This window comes from Agelaius tricolor, unplaced genomic scaffold (genome assembly GCF_023055355.1).
Source record: "Agelaius tricolor isolate 1412-34295 unplaced genomic scaffold, bAgeTri1.0.p SCAF_27, whole genome shotgun sequence".
NCBI classification, from domain to species: Eukaryota; Metazoa; Chordata; class Aves; order Passeriformes; family Icteridae; genus Agelaius; species Agelaius tricolor.
The window spans coordinates 8468625-8491062 of record NW_027269287.1 but is presented as its reverse complement, the minus strand read 5'-3'; the positions used below and the strand labels follow the sequence as shown (position 1 = coordinate 8491062).

Sequence of the window (22438 nt, the reverse complement as noted above, 5' to 3'; positions counted from 1 at the left end):
TGGCATTGGTAGTTTTCTCAGATTTAACCACAAAGTCTTACAGTTAGGAAAAAACCCAACTTCTGTATTTTCTCAGTTTTCAGATTTTAGCATGCTATATTCAGCCTAGTAAACTTAAAACAGTGTGAAGTGTTGGCACATTGACTTGTCCACACCCACATGAATGGATTCTTTTAACATAAAAATTCCAGATTATACCTCAAAAAAGCTTCTTCTGAAGAGCAGGGTGTTCACCATATTGTAATTTCAGGTTGAACAACATTACATATTTGTTCATAACCTCTTGTAATTGCCATGCTACAGTGTGTGGTAATCATTCTGTACACAAGAGGGTTCTCCCCAGTTTTTTCATTGCAGCCTCATACAATGAAGGAATGATGCCAAGGTTACTTGTCTGTAGGGATCCTTTTATTACATCTGTTAACATGATTGAAACTGTGAATGACTCAAGGAAGGTAATGCAGTTTCACTGCAGTATAAAATTCTTATCTTTAAGAGACATAAAAGCATTTCAAAATGCAAGTATTTTTAAAAATTTTATTTAGCGTAAAACTTTGATGTTGAAGTTTGAAGGCTGTATAGTACTGTATAGTGGATAAATTACTTATAATTTTTAAAACTTGAAGAAGGGTGAAAATATTTGTATCTTTTTATTTTTCCATCTAGAGACATTGGGAAAACAGATACCCAAACAGATTTTGTTGTTGGTGGTTTTTTCTTTAATAACAGTAGGAATTCTTGTAGTTATTCAGTTCAGTGTCATACACAACAATTTTCTCTGTGGGGGGAAAAAACAAAGAAACATTTTGAGTTTGTCTGTACAGTTAATTGTATTTTCCATTCTGAAGGTGTACGGATGTTGGATGGAGATGTGACAGATATGGTAGAAGCAAAGTCCCTAAGCCTTAATCCCCAGCACATCCACATCTACAGTGCCAGCTGGGGGCCCGATGACGACGGTAAGACAGTGGATGGACCTGCTTCTCTAGCACGTCAGGCCTTTGAGAACGGCATCAGAATGGTAGGTTGGCATCACACATGCCTGGATTTGCTTTCACGTGCGCCTCTAAGGGTACCTGTGCCCACTGCATGCAAGTGCTCAGCATGGGGAAAGGCAAAGGACTTGGAAGGAAAGAAGAAAACTTCCTTTGCATAAAACTGAAAACATATTTTTCTTTTGTAGTGACCTGATGATCACTCTCATCTGAAGTATGAGCTCTGTTCATTTTCATCTGGAATGCATAATCCTTAGTGCCTTTTAAAACTGCTCTGAGGGAGTGATGTAATTAGAAATAAATTGACTGAGAAATGCTACTTTGCACATCAGTGCCAACTCATCAAATCTGAGGTGCAAAGAAATTTTAAAGCAAAACCTTTGACTATGTTTCCTTCTTTCTTCATTTCTATTTTGCTTTGTTTTGCATGATTTCTTAATGTAAGTTTGATGATTTTAATAGGGAGTTAGGGGGCAGAAAAAGGTCGATACCCATGGTTCTTTTACCGTTTATGTCTGGTCTCAGAGAATTTACAGTACTGTGATGAGGGGGGCACTAATGGAACTGCAAGAATGCAGGGGATCTTGCTCCAGGAAGTTTTTTGTTTAAGCATATATATGTGTTTGTTTAAATGTCATATTTCATGTAGGGAACACAACTGTGAAAAGTTCAGCCTGAATTTTGTACCAGAAGGATTCAGCCATTTCCTCATTGAAATCTCAACTTCTCAAACTGGGTATAAATATGTGGAATAACTTGCCAAGAGTGTAGATCTTGCCTACAAGCATTATTGTCCCACTGTTATTATTAGAACAGTAATATGAGAAGATACCTTACAGAACCCAGATGAATTTCATTTTACCAGCACATTGTTCTGTACGTGAAATAAGCACCAGTTTATAGTGAAAACATAGCTTAATTTTCTGAGGTAGGCTTTTTCTGATAACAATGCAGAAAAAGGTTGGTATATTTTTTTGAGAAATAATAGAAGTCATATTTGATACAAGTCAAATTATTATGTTTTTCAATGTAACTTTTATGTCATTTTATCAAACTTTGTTCTGCCTGAAGCTGCCCATGAGGTCTTGAATAGATCTAAATATTTCCATATATTTGGATATTTTATCTGTCTCTGACTATGAAAGCTTCATTTCTACTCAAGAAATAGAAGTACTTTTAAAAACTTACATAAAAATGTACTGCTACAAAATACAAAACATTTAAAGTTAACCTCTAATTTTCATTCTTTAAAATATAATATAGACTGAAAGATTGTAAATGCATGTTTTAGGAATTACCACCTTCCCTGTTAGGCTGTTTCCAGACCAAGAATTACTTCAAGATGAACTGTTCTCTTTCTTTTTAATAAGTAATGTCTTTCTGTATTCAGTTAAAGATACTTTCTCTGTATTTCCTTATACTGTCATAAGCTGTGTCATTTTAAAAGATGAGGCAAATGGAAGAAGAAAAGATGAATTTTCTTTGACCAAATATGCCAGAAATGGGCTGATTATTCAAGGTCGTGTTTACATACTCAGTCAAACATAGATTTCCCTAAGGAGTCATAATAATTGTGCAATAATAATAGGCAGACCGAAATGCTTATTGTGTTGTATACAGATCCTTACTCTCCTTTTTCAGAAATATTGAACTGAACAGCAACAGTGTAACATCTAGGATTGCATCTGTGGCGTAAATTGAAGTAACATCATATCTTGGTTTTAGACAATTAAAGCTGGTGGGCACTCCAGAATCAGTTACCTTCCCTTTTAGTTTTGACACTTCCCATTCACCAATAAGGAGAGATGAATGCAAGAAGATATAAGTGAAATAATAACAGTTTAAAACAGTCATTAAAAAATGAAATAGGAACAGGCAAAAAATAACTGTGATAATCAGTAGTTATAATGTTGCAGAATATCATGGATTCCTCATGGACTCCCCAGAAACAAAGAAGAGCAAAAATAGCAGAGAAATCTCCCCTGAGATGGCACTCTCCATGTATGACCATGTGTGGAGAGATAAGAGGAAAATGGCAAACTGTTACCCCCAGGGTGGTTCCCTCTGCAGACGGCCTGGGGTGGAGGGAGAGAAGATAGGACAAGAACAGCACAGCAATCGAACCTGAGCAAGTAAAAATCTCCCTCTTCCCCCCAGATATCAACCAACAGGAAAAAGAACAAAACAGAAAGAAAACCTAGAATCTCTGGGTCAACAGCTGGAACGCATGGAGGAACTTTGCCTTCTCTTTAGCAAAAATAGCGGCAGGGGCTTGGACAACTTGGATTCCATGCCCTCCTGCTTTGACCAGGCACTGCTGGCAGTCTGGGACAACCATATGGAGCGGGGGCTGTTCTATTTTTCTTGGCTTGGTGATGTGGCTGCCGTCTGCCTTGTGCTATCTCAGCTCACCCAGCAAGAACAAAAGAGAAAGAGCACTTTTTCCTGAATGCCCCCAACTTTCAAAAAGGACTAACAGACAGCCTGACCTCACTGTTCCTTTTCTGGCCAGCGGGTCTCAAAGAGACAGTAGCAACTTTGGGCACAGATAGATATGGAATACAATAACATTTTGGGTTACCCAGAACAGATCAGTACAGGAAAACCTGGCAAAACCTTCTTTCAGACCTACACAAAGATTGATTATTCTTAATTTATTATGCAAGTATCCACACAATTGTACATTAGAATTTAAAATGGAACAGCAAAAGGAAATGCCAAGATTTTTTAAAAACGTCTGAAAAGGAAATTATGCCTGGCTGGCTTTATTAGGAAAATCAAAGGTAGTGCTGAATAATAACTTTGATTAGAGCATAATCAAGCTCAATTATTCTTTTAAATTTATTATAATTATTGCATAAAAATGAAATGGATGCAAGAACCATCCATTGTTGAGTTTCCTGAGAGACTTGGTTCCATGAAAAAAGCACCTGATATATCTTAAGCACATATTATTCCAATTAACAGCTTGTGCTATGTGTTTCACAACTATTATTATTTTTAAATCTGCTGAACTAATATGGTTACACCTTTCAAATCCTGCATAAAATAATAAAGATGACTGCATAGTTTTTGTGCAGAATTACAGAGAGACAACACATATCTTGAATTGAAACAGACAAATCTGTTTAAAGAAAGGCTACTAAGGAATAAATGAATTCATGAAATGAACATGTAAGTTAAATATATCTAAAAATTCTGCCCAGGATCAAAGTAATAAAAAAGGAAACCAGTTTTTAAACCTGTCACAAGTACTATGATTTTATGTCATCTTTAAGGGTATTTAATCTAATTTTTTTAAATTAGATTACTTGAGTTCAAAGAGAAGCCTTGGATATTTTACTCTCAAACAATTTTTGTGCAAATAGAGAACTCCCATTATATCATGCTTTCAGTTGAAAAGGTCCTTTTCTTGAAAATAGCATAGTTGTGTGGAAAATTCTAGATGTCTGTGTTTTAAATACTAATGCATTAGAACTTGTAGACCTAATAATATCAAGAAAAACTCCATTGTAATTATGCAGAATTTGCCTGAAAAAAAGCCAAACAAATGGTGGTATATCAAAAAGTAACATATTCAAGGAAAGATTAGGTACCTAATGTCACATTTCACCCCGTACTCAAGCTTAGCATTGCATAATGTGATCGTGGCCAAATCATGTCATTAGACTCTGCTGAATCTGGGACAAAATGGAGAACACAAAAGCCTTCCTTGATTCATAAATATGAAATCTAAGTACATTTTTGAGATGCCTGTTGGTGTCTCACAGTCAATAAGCACAATGCTATAAGCACTTGATGGAGTTGAGTTTGCTGATTCATGGCTCCGTCATGCAGTGTTCAGTCTGGTTCATTTGTATTCATACAAATAAGTCTGGTATTCTGCAATGGTGTCAACATCATTTGGAGAGGAAAGCATTTCAGATATTGAGACTTGTTCTCTCATTGTTTTTTGGCAAAGACCAAATAATCAAGTTTCTGGGTATGTGACCACTGTTGATATTTTATGTTGAAGGATTACAAAGAGCTGGTTATCTCACTCTCCAATGTCTCACCAATTGCAGGTTTTATGTTGTTTCTGTAGTACACATCCTTGAAACACATAAGGAAGTTTATATAAATCAGCAACTGGTCAGGTCATCCTTAATGTAACCTAGAGAGGGTGGAGAGGAAGGGAAATCTACATGGAAACTTTGGGCACAAGCGCTTTCATCTTATTGCTGTGACACCACTCTGTTTAGTGAGCTGGACTCAAGCCAAAATATTTGATGGACATTAATGATCAGATGCTGTGTGGCTGAACCTCTTGTGCAAACTCAGCTTCATGCCTTCCTTCTCATCATCATGCCCCTTCTCATCTCTCTTGCTTCAACAGCTTTGGCTGCAGAGTGTTTGTTCCAAGTGCTTGTTGGGTGCAAGCACTTAAATCACTTAAAGTATCCTACCCACATGGAAGAGTGAGGGAGAAAAAGGAAGAAAAGGAGAAATCAAGAAGAAGGATTTAACAGTTACTATTATCATCATCATCATTACTGTATGTTTCTGCTCCAAAAATTGAAGAGATTGTTCATCATTTGCAAGTGTCTAGGCAAAGGTTTGCTCCCAGTGTTCTACCAAAGATGTTTCTATTACATTTATTTGTCCTGTCATCATGTCTCTGCATTATTCTGAGTAGGATGTGTTGCCTACACAAAGAGGAATTATTCCCTTTTACTTTGCCAGAGAACTGCATTTCAGAAATCTAAGGCAGAAATTACAGCAGGAAGACTTCTAGTCAAATGTGTCAAAATGGCTGGGTTTTAATACATTTCAAGTGATACCCAGCAGATTTTTTAAGTTATTTTTTAAACTGTGTATTGTGTTTTTTCACCTTGTACACCTGTTGTTTAAGTCTAAATAACACATATCAGTGTTTATGCATGTCTGTGATCTTATATGGATATGTTTTGCCTGAACGAGACCTCCTGCACATTTCCAATAAGTAGGCAAAAAATACTTGTTGAAATCAATCAGAGGAGTTAGTGCTGTACGGAGGGATGGTCTTAGAAGATATGACTTCCAGTATGCTGATATAATCTAGTGTTAGGTCTTGGCATTTATCTATTATATAATTTGCATATATACTATGTATCCTGGTTGCATATATGATATAAAGTGAACATGAACATGTGATGAGAAACATGAAGCATATGTCTATATCTATGTATCTATATCTTATCTAAATATAGATAAGATAGATATATAGATAAGATAGATATATAGATAAGATAGACATATGCTTCAACATACTAAGTTAAACTTTGATTGGCTCTGTACTAGAAGTGGATGCTGATTACATAACAGAACTTGAAAAATCCCTCCATTTTTTATCATTCTATTTCTTCCTGCTGATGTCACAAGACATAGCACCATTGGCTTGATCTTCATAGTTCTAACATCTTTCATCTGTACCTGCCTTTTGTCATAAGCCCAATCAGCGAAATTTCATCCAGTTGTTGCTTCATCTATATCCGTTTTCCTGATCCATCTACTATTTTCTGGTTTCTGTAAGTCTTTTGAGAAGAGCCAGTCTTAACTGAAATCTCATGTCCATGTCTTTGCAAGGCAGTAGCAATCTTCACTATTGAAAATAATATATCTTATTACTCATCTAAGTCTCTGACTTTCATTTCCACTGTAAACTGCCTCTTTTTTGGTGCATCTTATGGTGTTAGAAAACTCGATATCTAATTATTACAGATTTTGAGCAAGGGATCTCTTGGATAAATTGAATTGGACCATAGGACATAAGAGAGGAAATGACAGCATAGGTCATCCAGTACAGCTTTCTACCACCACAGGGATTGTGCCATTTAAATACATTGAGCATTTTATGTTGAATAACAAATCCAATTCTTTTCCCCTTTGATTCTGTTGGTAGAACATTTCATGGCCAAAGTTAATTATTGGTTATAGATTTTCTTTTAAGTTACAATAGGGTTTCCTCATGTGCAGTTTTCTGCCCATTTGTTCCTGGATATAAATTGTGGCTCATCTTAAATAACTTCCCTCCCTCCATTTTTGTTTCTGATACATTTTTTGATTAGTCTCCTTTCCAACTTCATTTAGATATGATAGACATGCTACACTCACTGGTCACTTAAAAACTACTCTGTCCATCTCCTTGCTCAATAGAGTAGTGCTTCTCCACATCTTCCAGCCTGAATTCTTTTTTTGAATGCAGGTGATGGTGATTACTAAGACTCACTAAGGTGCTCTTTCTCTTTTAGGTCAAAATACCTAATAACTTTGTTTCCTGACCTCATCCTTGAAATACTCTACCCATAATTTCCTTGACCTCTATGTTTTTCTAGTAAAGCCTATATTATTTCCTGTACAATAATTTCCAGTCCCACCTTGATGTTACAATAATGTTCATTTTCTTTTGTTTCATTACTGATTTCTTGCAGGGCTCATCACATCTTTTCAGAAGCCTCATAATCCAGTTCTAATACATTTATCTACATAAAATAAGTTACCAGACAAAAACTTCACAGATTTATCTGAAATTCTGAAGTGTTTGTTGCATTTTGAGCTTTTGTAAAGTAATGCAGGCATCACTTACTGACCTTAAAAATCTGTTCTGCTATCTTAGGAGTAATGTTTTGTATATTGAGTTTCTTTCTGTTTGTCAGAATTTACAAATCAGACTTCATTCTTTCTGTTTTCTGGCATTATTATTTCCAATGTGGATACCAGAATGGGGCATACAAATTTAAGCATTTTCCATGCATGCATAGTATTGCTTCTATATTCCCTGGATGGGTTCATATAGACCTTACTTACTAATTCAATGGACAGACTATTTTAGGGTAGCTCATTCCCAGCTGATTATCTTCCATAGCCCTAAGCTTCCTAAGCCACCGCTTTGCAAAATTTATTCACCTTTCTTTATTTCTTACCAATATGCCTAATTTCTAGGTCTGACTACCTTGCATTTTGCTGATGTATCTCAGATGCCTTAATAACTTTGCAGATGTGGTTTAAATTTGATATGATGTAGTTTTCTACAGATGGGGGTTGCCCAGCAAAAATGAGGTTTGGTGATAACACATTAATAAGCTAATAATAGTAATCCTATGCTCTGCTGTTTGCACACAGTTATCAACTTCTTGCATTCAAACAAAGTAGAATTTGGAATATTGCCTTCCAGTAAATGAAATAATATTTAGGCTCAGTGACACCTGAATGAACTTTCATACAGTAAACTTTATTTTGTTTGGGAAGTATGTGAACAAAGTGTGTGAATCAAATGTATGCAGCTAACACCAAGACAACCACAACCCATATCTGAAGTGCAGAGAATAGATTTATTCCATCGCCTCACTGGCTGCAGGATTACAAAGAAACAAAGGAATATACACACATTGCTAAGCTCATTTTAGCAGGGCCTGACCCCTGCATTACATATCAAAGAGCCTGGAGCATGCATAAGTCTTCACCAGGCTGTGTTTTACAATCTGAAAACTTCTTATCTCCCTTCCCCCCTTACAAAGAAGTCCCCAGCCTACAGGAAGAATGCTTTTAGGTCTTTAACAACATTCTGTTATCTACTCTGTGAAAATTTAATTTCTTCTTCAGCAGACAGAAAACAACCCAAACCAAACACAAATACGTGAATTCTCTCACATGGAGTATTTTCTAACATCTCCTAGGTACAAAGTTGGTCTCTGAGCAAAAACAATTCTGAAAAGAACTTACTTTACTCTCTGTCCTCACCAATCTCCAGTTTTCAACCATTTCCGCCCCACACAAAGCTAACCTTAAAATCTCACTCCTTTGCCTTCTGTGAAAAGATGAGCTTTTTCACAGATAATCAGCATCTAGTACAAAATTATGCAGAAAAATAATTAATGTATCAGAAATGTTCTTACATTGCATTCATTGAAATAAAAGAATCCTGAAAGATGGGAAAATTTGTAATGAGAGTTACAGGAAAATATAACCAAAATGTCCATTTTCCTTACAATGTCAAAAAGTGTACTGGAAATCAAAACTGTTTGGTTACCTCATCCCATCTCACACATGCATGGAAACTGTTGAAACAAGCCAGAATAGCATTGCTGGTTTTGGACTTGCCAAAATGCCTCTGGTTTTGCATGCACACCCTGAAACAGGTGATATATTGAACATTAAAAAAAACCAAAACCAAAACCCACTCCATTCTTTTTGTGGAGTAAATCTTAATTTGAAAAAACAATACTGAAAAGCAGCTTTGGCAGATTAATCTCTTTCCATACATTGAAGTATATAGATTTCAGACTGTGCTTTTTTGAATGAATCTGGTTTCCGTGTGTGAACAAATCATATATACATTTCACTCATATATTTGAACAGTAGTTTCTATGTGTCACATGGGAAAAAAAGAGATTTCTGGAATGGAAATCACTGGAATTTTGGTGTCAAAAGTTTTCTGTGCAAAGAATTTAACAGTTTAAGGCACAAAACTGCAAGGGCAATGACTTTCCACACAGACTGTACGTTGTTTCTTAAAGGAACGCTGTGGGAGACAAACTGCACAAAGTTGTTCCTTAAGTCCTCAGTCTGCAAAAGTAGAAGTGAAGCAGCCATATTTTCGTGTTTATCTAGAAGAGATAAACAGAAATTTGCAGAAAATAGGAAGTTCTTTTTGTTAAATCCCAGAGTTCAATAGACATCTCTGAACCTGAAGTTTTCCACAAGGAAGAGTCTGATGTAAGTCATGAAAAACAGCTGTGTGGATCTAGTGGCCCTGGGCTCCTTTTTAGAGTGATTAATCAGATAGTAGTATAAAGGCAATGAGAATTGCCTGAACGCATCCCATATAATGGGTGTTTGTGTATAACATCAGTCGCATACCCAATTCTCACACTGATAGCTTTACTGTGTGCTGCTTGTTTATTTTGGCTTTGCATGCAGGGACAATTTCACCTCTGATTAACTAGAGACTCTTTGTACAACAGAAATTTTGGCAAAGCAAGCTCTTGTGTTATCATATTGTGTTTGCCATATACAATTTGTTTTATCCTGGTAGCAATAGTAATGATACTGTAGAGAGAGAGCCTCAACCAGAACTTGCAGTCCTTGAGCAGGCTCTGTTTTGTTTAGGTAAATGAGAAATTCATTCCAATATTCCACATGTTCATATTTCAGGTTTCAGCCAACAGTTCATTTGGTTGCACTTCAGGCACTAATTATAGCTCTGTGGGGAATATCTTGGAGCTATTTAAACTGCTTTTCTGGTGAAGAGTAAAGTAAAAAATACACCACATGAAGCCTACATATTGAATTGTTCCACTGATATGTCCTGATAATTAGTGTGTAAATACATACATGCTTGTGGTTATTCAATATTATATGCACATTAGAATGTTTTATAGCTTCAATGTTTCAAAGGTATCATATCCTAAAAGATAACAAAATACATTTTTTTCCTCTTTTTTTAGCATGGTTAATAATTTGTCTTTTGTTTTCTTAATTAAGGAGCTACTTCAGAAGTAGCCAGTAACCTTTCTTAACAATCACTTCCCTTTCCAACAATATAAGGTAATCACTGTTTTATATAGGTAGTCATATATTTTTGCATTGCATATATGTTATGTGTATATAGATTGCTGTGTTTCAGAAACAGGAAAGATTTTCTTTACTTCCTAGTTTTCCTAAGAGTAAGAATGTAACTTCTAATTTAAAAATACAGGTGTCTATTTTTGTTCATCCCCCCAAACATTCATCTTTATTTATGCATACCTGTTTGGCTCATTACTCATTTCCTCATAGATACCGTGGGTGCGCATTTTTAATAAATTGAGGCACAAACATTATTTTTCTGAAAGTGTGGATACCTCAGCAGAATTAATGGCTTGAGAAATGTTTCCTTTTGTTTGTGAATTTATTTTTCATATCTAAGAAGACTGTTTAAAAAAAAAAATCTGTTTGGCTGTCTTCTGGTAGCAATTTAGAATTGCTGGCTTGCACTCTCAACTTACCATTATCTGTTTCTGGAGAGATGCCTACTTTAAAATTCAGTGCTATGCAGTCTACAAAAGAGTCTTTTAGGAATGTTGTGCCTGACTGTTTTTCATTCCCAGATAAGAGGTTAAATGGACTGGTAGAAACTCAGCAGGAGCTAGGGGCTGCTACTGGTCAAAAGCAAAATGCTGACAGTGAACTGCTTGGCAATGCTGTGTCTCTGCACAGGGCGGCACTTGTCCAGATGCTAGAGAGTGCAGAAATCAGCAGAAACTGGAAGAAAGGGGATATATCTCACAGGTGCATTTCTCAGGATGCTGGGATCCTTGGTGCTTGGCACTACAGTGATTGTACTATGCTGCAGCTAAAAGCCATGCCTGCATAGTAGGATTTTTAGGTCTCCAGAATGCTGGCCTCTGTTCTGCACATTCAGTTATGAACATTTCCTCTTTAGGAATTAGTGTTTAAGGAAGAGGTCATACCATGGGCTACTTTTTCCAGCTTCCACTTCAGGATCAATTTCACTTTCTGGCAGTAGTTTTTTGTTCTTGGAAACATGAAGTAATTTTAGAACAGTATTGGGGAGAATAGAGGAAATTAAATGTTTAGGCTCTAGGTGTGGATAGAATGTCCCTCCTTCACTCTCCATTTTATATTTTCATGGTTTGTTTTCTGCTCTAGTGTGCAATTTCCAGCATATTGGTGCCAAATTATCTCTCCCTGGCTGCCACCTCTGTAGCTCTTAATTAGTCCAGTTCAGCTGTTCTGTCCTCTGCTTTTCCTCCTCCTTCACATTTTCTTCCTTGTTCCTTGGTAAATTTGATCATACCTATCAAGTCATAACTCACTCCACAGGCAGAGAGGGTTATTGGGGCACTTGATTCCTGGGCTGGAAATTATCAGGATTCACAGGCTGAATTAAGGCAACTTGACTTGTAAAGTAGTGAATGAATGTAAAGTCTAAAATTTATAAAATAGTGGGATTAAAATTTACTCTGCTAGCTCTTACTACATCTTACTGCATCTTTATTATTTTTAAAGAGTGCTGTAAGCATCTTAAAAGTGTGTGGGACTGCTGGCTGTCTTTATTTGAGTGTGTGAAAACCTCTACCTTAAAAAGGTCCCTGCCAATACTGCTAGTTCATTCACTCATAAAGATGTGGTGCATACACAAACACACATACTTGGAGCAGGGGATGTTTCTGTAATAGTATAAGGAAACTCTGCAGATGTCATTATGAGCATGTTCATACTGGCTCTGATTCTTGGCAGACTTAACCTGTCCATGCTGGTGAACTGGAAAAAACAAAAAGGGGCTTTTATATCATTTACCTGCTAGCAATTTGCTGACCAAAGAAAAGGAGGCATTAGCAGAAAAAAGACAGAATGCCCCAAGATTCTTCTTTCATGCTTTTACAAGTGCAATTTCTGCCTTCGGGCCTCTTTAAAAAAGACCTGAGTCCATTTCATTTAAGCTGTCTGTTGAGCACTCTGGCTTTGTCTAGAAAATGTACTAGCAAATTGGACTGTGGTTGGGTCCATAGCAAGTCACAGGCATCAGTGAAACAGTTTTACTTTGCATAATGAGACAGTTGATTTTTTTCTTTTAAATGATATGACATTTTATGCAATTTAAGAAAGTAGATGAGAAAAAAAAGGAGAACTTTTCATAGTGGTCTGATTTGGTGCACTGACAAGCACAAGTGTGGAATTATGGACGCCATGCAGAGTTTATAGGAGGCAGTCCCTAGCTGTCATTGCAAATGGAAGAGCAGAAACAACTTTGTGTCTAGAGGGGAGGGAATGAAATTTTAAAATCATGAGACAAATATTGAGCATACTTTGCTGGACATCCATTCAACACTGATCTACGCCTCTTCTATAGGAGAGTTACCAACTCTTAGTTTTGCTCAAGTCCATATGATTGGTACATGCACCTTTGCTTTTGGCTAATAAATGACACATAGCTTCTTGGCATCTTATGGCTTGACTTTTTGTCTGATACCCTTGGGCACCTGGCAGATGACAAATGATAGATTTAGATAAAAAAAAAATAATAAAAGCTACATAGTGCCTTGCATGTGTGTTTGCCCTAATTTTGTAACATAGTCCAAATATTATTTAACTGTGTTTATTTAGATGATACCAGCTGGGAATAACATTCTGTCATGGTTTGACACTGGCACAATGCCAGTGCCTCCATGAGAATACCCTCTCCCTGGTTTCTGCTGTGAGATGTGACCAGGAATAAGCAAAGCAGGCTCCCACTTAGGAAAAAAAGAATTTATTAACTAAACTACAAGGAAAAGGGAGAGAAAAAAAAAACACACAAGGAAAATGAAAACTTCATAAATACAACTCCTCCTCCTCCCCACTAAATTCCCAATACAATAAATCCCCCAAATCATCGACTCTCAGTCTGGCACCACACTTCAGAATACTCAATCCTCAGTTCATCAAGAGGAGAAGGAATCCTTCTTGTGCCAATGGTGACCTCTTCCTTTCATGTGCAGTGCTCTCACCGCTGAACACGGACCAGAGCTGCTTCTAGGGTCGACTTTTAAGGATGCTTCGTCCCACTCCAAAAAGGCATAGTCTCAACTTCGGGACATCTGTCCCCCCCATATTTTTCACCCCCTGGAGCCGAGGGGTATTCTTCCTGGTCTCCAGCCTGCTCAGCAGCTGCTTGACCAACACTTTTACTATTCTTCCTCCCACAATGTAACATTAGACAAATTCTCCTTTCTGTTCTGTAAAGGCACAGTCTCAACTTTGGGACATCTGCCCCCCCCATATTTTTCACCCCCTGGGGCCGAGAGGTACCCACACCAAACCCTCTTGGTCCTGAGGCATTGCCTCCCCCTAGAATGCAGTCCCTGTATCACAAGGAAACATGGCTCTGTCCATGGCTACACAAAAAGAGTCCAGCATAAGCTACTCCATCATCTCTTCCACCCGAGTTCTTCTCTATTTCTCTCGTGGCCCATTTCCTCTTATCTCATCTCTATCTCTCTTCTCATTCAGCTCCAGGAGGATTAGCATTTGTAAGGTTTCCATCATCCAAGAAAAGGGTTAAAAATCTGAGGCTCTGTCTGTCCAGAACTCCCACGGCTGCCCTGTGGGGCACCTTCTCTCACCCCCCCTTCTCCTTCTCAGCCGGCCAAGCACAGGCACAGCCTCTCTCTCTGTCTCTCCTGGAGAGAGGGGGTGGCTGCCTGATGCCTCTCAGTGCTCCTCCACCCTTCCATCCTGCAGGGGCCTTCCCCTCCCTTCTGTCCGGGGCCCAGGCCTACCTCACCCGGCCCCATGGCTGCCCCTGCCCCGCCCAGCCCGCAGCCGGGCAGGGGAGCTCTGAGCCTTTCCCTGACCGGAACCCAAGAGAGCCTGCCAGGGGAGAGCCCTGCTTTTAACCCTGTGTTCTCAGAGGCAGATCCAATGTCCCAATGGCCACATTAGGTGCCAATATTAAAATCTGAACATCCATTGGCCTAACCACAACATCCCAGAAAACGTATTTCCTGTCAAACCACCACACATTCACATACAGTAGAACAGCTGACACTCTTGCTCTGCTTACTTGGTGGGCATAGTTACTAACAAGTTTGTATTTTCCTAAGCATGTTTGGGACTGCTGAATTGACAAATTAATTCATTTTAGTCAAGTTCATAGAATCATAGGATTATGGAATCATCAAGGTTGGAAGAGGCCTTCAAGATCAGCCAGTCCAACTGTCCACCTACCACTACTTCTGTAGCCCCTCAACCATCTATATTACACAGCACCAGATCCAGACTTTATCTTTTAGATAACAGAAAACATCTTTTAGCATGTTTTCTGATCTGAAGGTAATGCTGTTGTTTTCTGCCAACTGCTGGGCTCATGTATAGATGCACTATTGCAATGCATTAGAGGAATGGCAATTCTCACTTTGTATATAGAAAATACTCTTTTCTGTTGGTCAGTGCATCTGGTATTTACTTTCTATTGCAATAACAGAGACATTGATCCTTTACAAATTTGCAGGAGTCATTAGTTTTAAAGATATATTAGCCATAATCTGTTTACCAAAAAAAAAACCTTAGCATGAAAACGTAAATCCAGGTGCAAATGGCTATTAGTTTAAGGCCTTGCCCTTACAATTAAAAATCTAAATTGATTTTTATCATGTTTAAATTATAAATACAGAATTTCTAAAATGCATTGGCATGTTTTCACCATTTTTTCAAAATTTTGGCCAAAAATAATTTAAATACCTTTTCCTGCAGCTTGTTCATTATTAGCACAGCAGCATAAATACACATCTAATGAAATAGATTACACAGAGAATAGATTGCATGGAGAATAAACATTGTCTGTGCAAACAGACTAATAATACAGTCATACCCTGCAGTGAACAGGTTTGTATTGCATGGGACAAATTATGTTATTCTGCTGTTTGCATGCAGAACCATGTGATGGTAACAGCAGAAAAATGACAGATAGGCTGCTACTAGTAGGACATTTTTCTTCATGCATATTTTTGAGAAGTTCTTTTACAATTTTTTAAATTTTTTTCTTCTTTTATAAGTAGAAGCTATGGTTTGATTACCCTGAATTCTCATATCTTTTGTCTTGGTTGTATTGGTGGTTATACCAAATTTCCCATGGGGTTTAGCCATAATATACTGCTTTCAAGACCTGTGTGTGAAGAAGAAAGGTGGAAAAGGGTGCTGTAACACTTCATAAAGGTTGTCTTGAAAACTAACAAACAAAAAATAAAAACAAAAAAAACCCAAAACAATTGTAATATTTAGACAGATTGTGTCTGGCGAATGTGGATTTCATAGTACATTAAACTTGGTACCTTGGGATTTTTCTCTCTACTTGAAATGTTTCTAAATGAAAATTTGAATTTTAGAGACATAACTTCATGTAGACATTAGTCAAAAGAATTTGCTATTTAACTTACTTTGCTGGAAAGTCTTTCCAGATAGTATACTTTTATTAAACTCACAAATTATCTCCATGATAATTGAGAAGTCTCTTGGCAGTCTGGTGAAGGCCCAGGTGACTGGAAAAAGGGAAACATTGTCCTCATCCTTAAAAAGGGTAGAAATGAGAGCCCTGACAACCACCAAGTGGTCAGCCTCACCTCTCTGCCTGGGAAGATCATGAAGCAAATTCTCCTAGATGCTCTGCTAAGACACATGGAGAGGTCAGGGACATGATTTGGGATAGCCAGCACAACCTCACCAAGGACATTGGTATTATTATCTGGTGTTATTTACTGTCTTCATTAATGACATGGATAAAGGAATCTAGTGCATTCTCAACAAATTTGCAGATGACACCAAACTGAGGGTGTTGATACTCTTGAAAGATGAAATGCCACCCAGAGTTACTTGGACAAGCTCAAGAAATGGGCCAGTGGAAGTCTTACGAGGTTTAATAGGACCAGGTACAAGGTGATGCACCTGCATCAGAGCAACCCTCAATATCCATACAAGCTGTGGGATAAACAGATCAAAAGCAGTCTTGCTAAGGACTGAAGAGGGACTTGAGGGTGCTGGTGAATGAGAGGCTAACATAAGTCAACAATGTGTGCTTGCAACCCAGAAAGCTCACCCAGTATGATATTTTACTACTTCATCTGAGTTTTCAGCATGACTTTCTTGGTACATCTGGATAATATAGATGCAGACCAACAAACACTGTATAAAAGTTGTTTCTAAAGCTGTGCTCATACCACTCATTTTCTTAATTTTTCTAATGTCTGATTCTGAAATCTGCTAAATCCTGTTCTCATTTCAAATTCTTCCCAGGGTAGTTGTTTTTTTTTATTTTCTTCTTCTCATGAGATGTCTTTTCAGGGAAAAAGACCTGGCTATTAAGCAGTTGAGAAGAATTATTAATCAAATGTATTGTAATGTTTCCAAACAGGGACGAAGAGGCTTAGGTTCAGTCTTTGTTTGGGCTTCTGGAAATGGTGGAAGAAGTCGAGACCACTGCTCTTGTGATGGCTACACCAACAGCATCTACACTATCTCCATAAGCAGCACAGCTGAAAGTGGAAAAAAGCCGTGGTATCTGGAAGAATGTGCATCCACACTTGCTACAACGTACAGCAGTGGAGAATCCTATGACAGGAAAATAGTATGGGTTTTATTTGTTTTTTCATGAATATGTGTTTGTGTATTTTGCATAGTGACTTTGGGGGATGGAGAGAAAGGGAAACCATTCACACAAATATATTCCCTTTGTTTTAAATCTAGTTATCAATAGTTTTTACATTTTACACACATATTAGCAGTTTACCTAGATACCTATTTTCTCAGATTTGTTTTGACACAGCACCATTCCTCTTTTACATTCAGTGACGGTCACTTATTACTCATATTGCTTTCTATTCTGGAAATATATTGGAAGGAAAATTCAGCTCAGTGCTCATCTTTTCTGTATTGTTCCTCTTCTCATTCCTAAGCAGACAGCATCCATTTTCCCTAATGTTCTCATCTTTGCTGGAGAATGAAAATAGTTTTAATTTGGTTGGATAATCGGTTGATATCATTAGTATTTGTACATCCTATGTGCCTTTGCAAAAGGAATGCATTCCCAGTACTTTCCAGTATTCAACATTCTACTCCTTTTAACCTTTTCATCCTTTATTCTCAGGTTGATGAGGTTTGCTAATATTGTCCTCTTCCCTGCTTATTCATTCTAGAGCTTAACTTACAGAAATTTTTTACTTCTGGATCAGAAAATTGAAGGATTTGGAGGTTTTTTTTTTCTTCTTTATGTTTTCTTAAGGTTAGACTCATCTAACCTTTCTTTCTGGTCCTTAGCAGATTCTTCCCTTGGTGTCAATAAAGAGTTACAAATATTTGGCTCTACGTTTTTTTTTTTTTTTAAAATACTGTCTGCCTCGTCTTTCAGGATTCTGGGATGCTTGCCATCCGTTCTTGGATTCTTTGTTATTTTCAGATGGTCTAATTTTTGTTTTAAACTTGTTCTGAGATCCTTCTTCATTCCAATGGTTTTTCTGTTATTAGTTGCTGCTCTTCACTGAAGTCTTCTCTCTCTTCCTGACATGTTTCTTGTTATCCCTGATAAATCATAATAAATCTTAAAATTACTGTATCTACTAAGAGTCCTCACTTCTGTGGTTAAATTCTCTTCACTGTCCTTTAAAAGACGTTCACTAACTTCTTCATGTTTAAGTGAGACTAACAAGCTGAGCAGATGTGATTGTGGTCCTCCAGCCTGACCTCTTAGTCAAGTCTGTAGGACTTCCCTGAGTCCTTTGAATCCAGCAGTTGCTGTCAAGTCAACAACAATTTTTATAAGTAAAGTCAATATTGCTTTCAAAGTTTTCTGTGGCAAAAAATTAACTGAAATTTAGTGTAAATGCTTTTAATTATTCATTGCCATTAAAAGATCTCTCTTGTTTGCACTCTGGGCCCCTTTAGCTTTGATTTTTAAGCATTTGATGTCACAGATTTTACTGCTAATATGAAGACCACTCCAGTTGTCTGTCTTCTCTCTGCCAATGTAGCCCAGACAGTTAATCCCTTTTGATAATGGAAGGTAAGCTTCTTGTATCATTCTGTCTAAGTCATGTTTTCTTATAAACCCTTTTTCACATTATGAGCTTCTAGAATCCAAACTAGACACACCAGGCAGGCAGCAGCAGTGTTCAGTGACAAAAGTGCCAGAAAATGGGTGCCTGTGTGTGCTGGGTCAGTTTTCTTCTGTTTATATATTGACCCTGACTGAGACTTGTTAGCTTCACTGTCGTGTGATGTGTCTATCACTGTGTGATGCCCAGCCCACTTTCAGAGCTGCTGCTTTTCTTTTCCAAAGCTGGTGGTTCAAGGAAATATGTAAAGGTAGTTAGGGTCTCCTTATCCCACTGTTAACAACTGGCTGGTTTAGTACTCACCTTCAGACCAGCCCTCATCAGCACTTAGTCATTTTCCACATTTCTCCAATACTCATCTGAAGGAGCTGGTGTTTTCTTCTGTGTCTTTGGTAAAATCTTTAGGTCATACTGTGGCCAAGAACCAAATTGTTGAAGACTCGATTAGAAACAGCAATCATTTCTTCTATATGCTATCTTCTATATGCTATAAGAGTGTTTATAAATTCTCTGCTTCTAATTTTTTATTCATGCTTACATTTTTGGACCATATAATTATCCCAGTTTAAATGAATGTATTATACATCATGTACATTTTAAATCTCTTAAATTTAAATACTTTTAAAGAAAAAGTATGCAATATTACATGATGTGTCCTGTAAAATCCTGAGTATATTACTTTCAGCCAAATTGATGGCCAGAAAAAAATACTACAGTACTTTGGCACATTTCTTTTCCAACATCTTATGTTATCCACCATTGAGTATACTACTAGCTAATTAATCTATTAGCAATTAGTTTAAATCCTGTATCAGCTGTTTTACACTAGATAAAAAGGTGGCAAATAGATGACATTAGTAGGACAATAGTGCTTACCCTTTTTAAAATAATGACACTATGCAGGTTTTCTGTCAGTCTTCTGGAATTTGTGCAGTGTTCAAACATATGCTAAAAAAACACAGTAGTTCCCTTTCCAGCTCTTGTAAGATCCTTTGGCACTTCTTTCTAATATTAATTTGTCATTTAAAATAGAGATAAATAGGAAGATGATTTATCATCTTTCTATGCTCTGAAAATTTAATTTAGACTTTTTTTTTTCCAAAAAGAAACATTCCATGAAATAGCTGTTTACTATAAACTATTATCTCTGGACAATTAAGACAGTATTGTTTTGGGGATTATTTTGCTTCTGATGTATTTGAAAATAAAACAAGTATTATTTTTTAGGGTTCACCATTTAATCTTATCTTTCCTTATTGACTCTCTGCATCTTTTATCCTCAAAAGTAATTAATTGCTGTTTCTTTATATCCTTGCTCATGTTTTTAATATCAATTTTTTTTTCATTTTTTTCATTATATCAAATAATATCAAGTAAAATATCTCTGTATTTCTCAGTCCTTATTTGTACTTTCCTACATTGCTAATTTAAGCTTTGTGCATTCCTTTGATTTCTTAATAGATGTAATTTTCTTGATGATTGTCATTCATTCTTTTCAATTAATGCACACTTTCTGCTTTCACAGAATTACTATTTCAGTAAGAGTACATTGCTAATTTCTGACATTTCACTCTCTTACGTCTTGCACTAGAATGAAAAACACCTGGAGGTGAGGCAATCTCACCTTTGTTGGTAAAGACTTCTCATGAAACACAAGCATATAATTTTTTCGTTTACTGAAGTATAGTGCCCACCACTTCTGGAACTTTGCAGTGTGCTAATACAGGCAGGATAATCTCTTATTATAAGATTTTTGAAAAGTATACCTTAAAAAGGAGATGATAATTAAATACATAGAATGCACACAAATTACCCCATAATTAGAAAATTAAGGAAGATAATTTACATAAACATTATTGAAAAGAATTAAAAATATTACTCTAAAAATTTTCTTAACTGGAGTCTCCCTTGGAGATCTCACATTAAATATCAGAGATAAGTAAAAATAATTTTTAATTTAATTCCATGAGTTCTATAAGCACTGTTTGTTTTTACTAGACAGATGGATTGTTTTTGCTATTCAGATCAGCAATTCAGTTCCATATGCCAGTTTTAGTTTAGTCCTACTGTGTGCATCATTTTTCACAGTAAATGGCAAAAGTCTGAGTAGCCATAAGAATTAACCCAGGTCTGTTGACCATTTGTTTACCCGAACGTAATTTATCCTTGACTACTCTTGTGCAAAGCAACCTTCCAGTTGCAGTTGCAAGAGTCACTGATCCCAAATGCTTAACAATCAGACTATAAAAATTCCTACCAAGATTCTTTTTCCTGCACTGTATTATCACTTGACTTTTGAAACACACAACTCTTCCATGTTTTACTAGTGGTACTTGGTATTTAAAGCCATGCAAGGCTGTGGCCTCTCCAGATACTTTCAATGATGAAGTGATACAGCATAGTGGAGATAAATAGCTTCTGTTTGTGTTGTGTGTAAACCAGTTGTCCACATAAGGGATAAGTATGTGATTCTATTATGCTACAACCCAGTGAGAAATTCCATGAAATTGTGACACCAGCTTTTCAAACTGACTGTTAAGAAGTCCTTTAAGCATACACACCCTCGCATGGAGACAGGAATATTGCTATTACCTGTGTGACTCTCTTGCTTATAGTCTGTTTTAAGAGCATTCATGATTGTATCGCTATTCTTGTCTCAAATTCAGTTCTCCTAAAGTCCTATCACATATCATTTACCTGGAAAGGAAGTCTTACTTGAAATGAAAAGTGAACTCAAGACAGAACTGAATATTTCAAATACTAAGCTTTTTAAACTGCTCTTAAGTGCTAGAAGAGTCTAGAAACTATATTTTCACTGATGTACCATGCATCCTTTTCCCTGCATCATATCTCACACTTTTGTTTAAACTGGTGCTCCTTTTGAGTCAGAGGTTGTCTTCAGATCTTTCCACAAGAAACTGAGAGCTTGCAGCAATTTTAACGGGAAAATTAACAATACTGAGTGAATAGAAAGATTATTATTAAATTTAAATTATCCAAATTCTATTATGCTTATAAATTTATATGCAGTTGACAAACAATGCAGGGTTGAGCTCTATGCCAAAATTTGAAGAGTAACCATACTTGATCAGATCATAAGATGATTTTGTTTGTTGGAGTGAGACTCCTACATTCAAATACCACAGGAGTAAACCAGGAAGAAGTGACCTGGCATAGGATTTACAACCAACATCAAATGAATGAACTTTTTGTCTTTCTTTTTTTTTTTTCTTTTTTTTTTTCTATTTTTCTTTTTTTTTCTTTTTTTTCTTTTTTTTCTTTTTTTTTTCACGTAACACAGCACAGATTTCAGTATCATGTGAGATTCTACAGTGTTGTGGTACAGAAATACTTACCCAAGACTTAGGAACAGTGAATGGGTTACAGTTGTATGATGTCATGTTTCACAAGTCCTTCCTGGTTTTCCTTGCAATTCTTTAGCTGAATATCTTTTTTTTTTTCTTTTCCTCTCTATTTTTCTGTCCATTAAGTATATGCAGAATGTATTATAAGGTAAATGAAAAAACAGTAACCAAGTATTAGAAACTCACTTTGTAGACTAAAAATTGTTATAAAAATGATTCGATTTCAATATGGAGTAATAGAATCACAAACACTTTTATAACTACACAAAACACTTTTTTTTCTCTTTTCATTACTATCCACTTTTTATAATTGCTTGTTAAAAATATGTAACATAATTTTAGAAGTTTTTCTAGTCTTGGAGGGGTTTTCTTGTCATATACAATGACAGCTTAAAATATTTTAAGCTAACAGTTACAGGTAGACACACCTTCTTGGAAGAGTTCCTTGCTGTTGAGGAAAGTACACAAAGTGCAC

The 22438-nt window shown here is 36.6% G+C and overlaps 1 protein-coding gene across 2 annotated transcripts in view; it reads left to right on the top strand.

Annotated features, from left to right (window-relative positions):
• Positions 1-22438, top strand: part of PCSK5 (proprotein convertase subtilisin/kexin type 5) — a 229819-nt gene that overhangs the window by 96732 nt on the left and 110649 nt on the right. For both annotated transcript variants that reach the window (XM_071448591.1, XM_071448590.1), the window contains exons 7-8: positions 849-1021; positions 16903-17115. In XM_071448591.1, coding sequence (XP_071304692.1) covers positions 849-1021; positions 16903-17115 — 386 coding nt within the window. The remainder of the gene's footprint in view (positions 1-848; positions 1022-16902; positions 17116-22438) is intronic.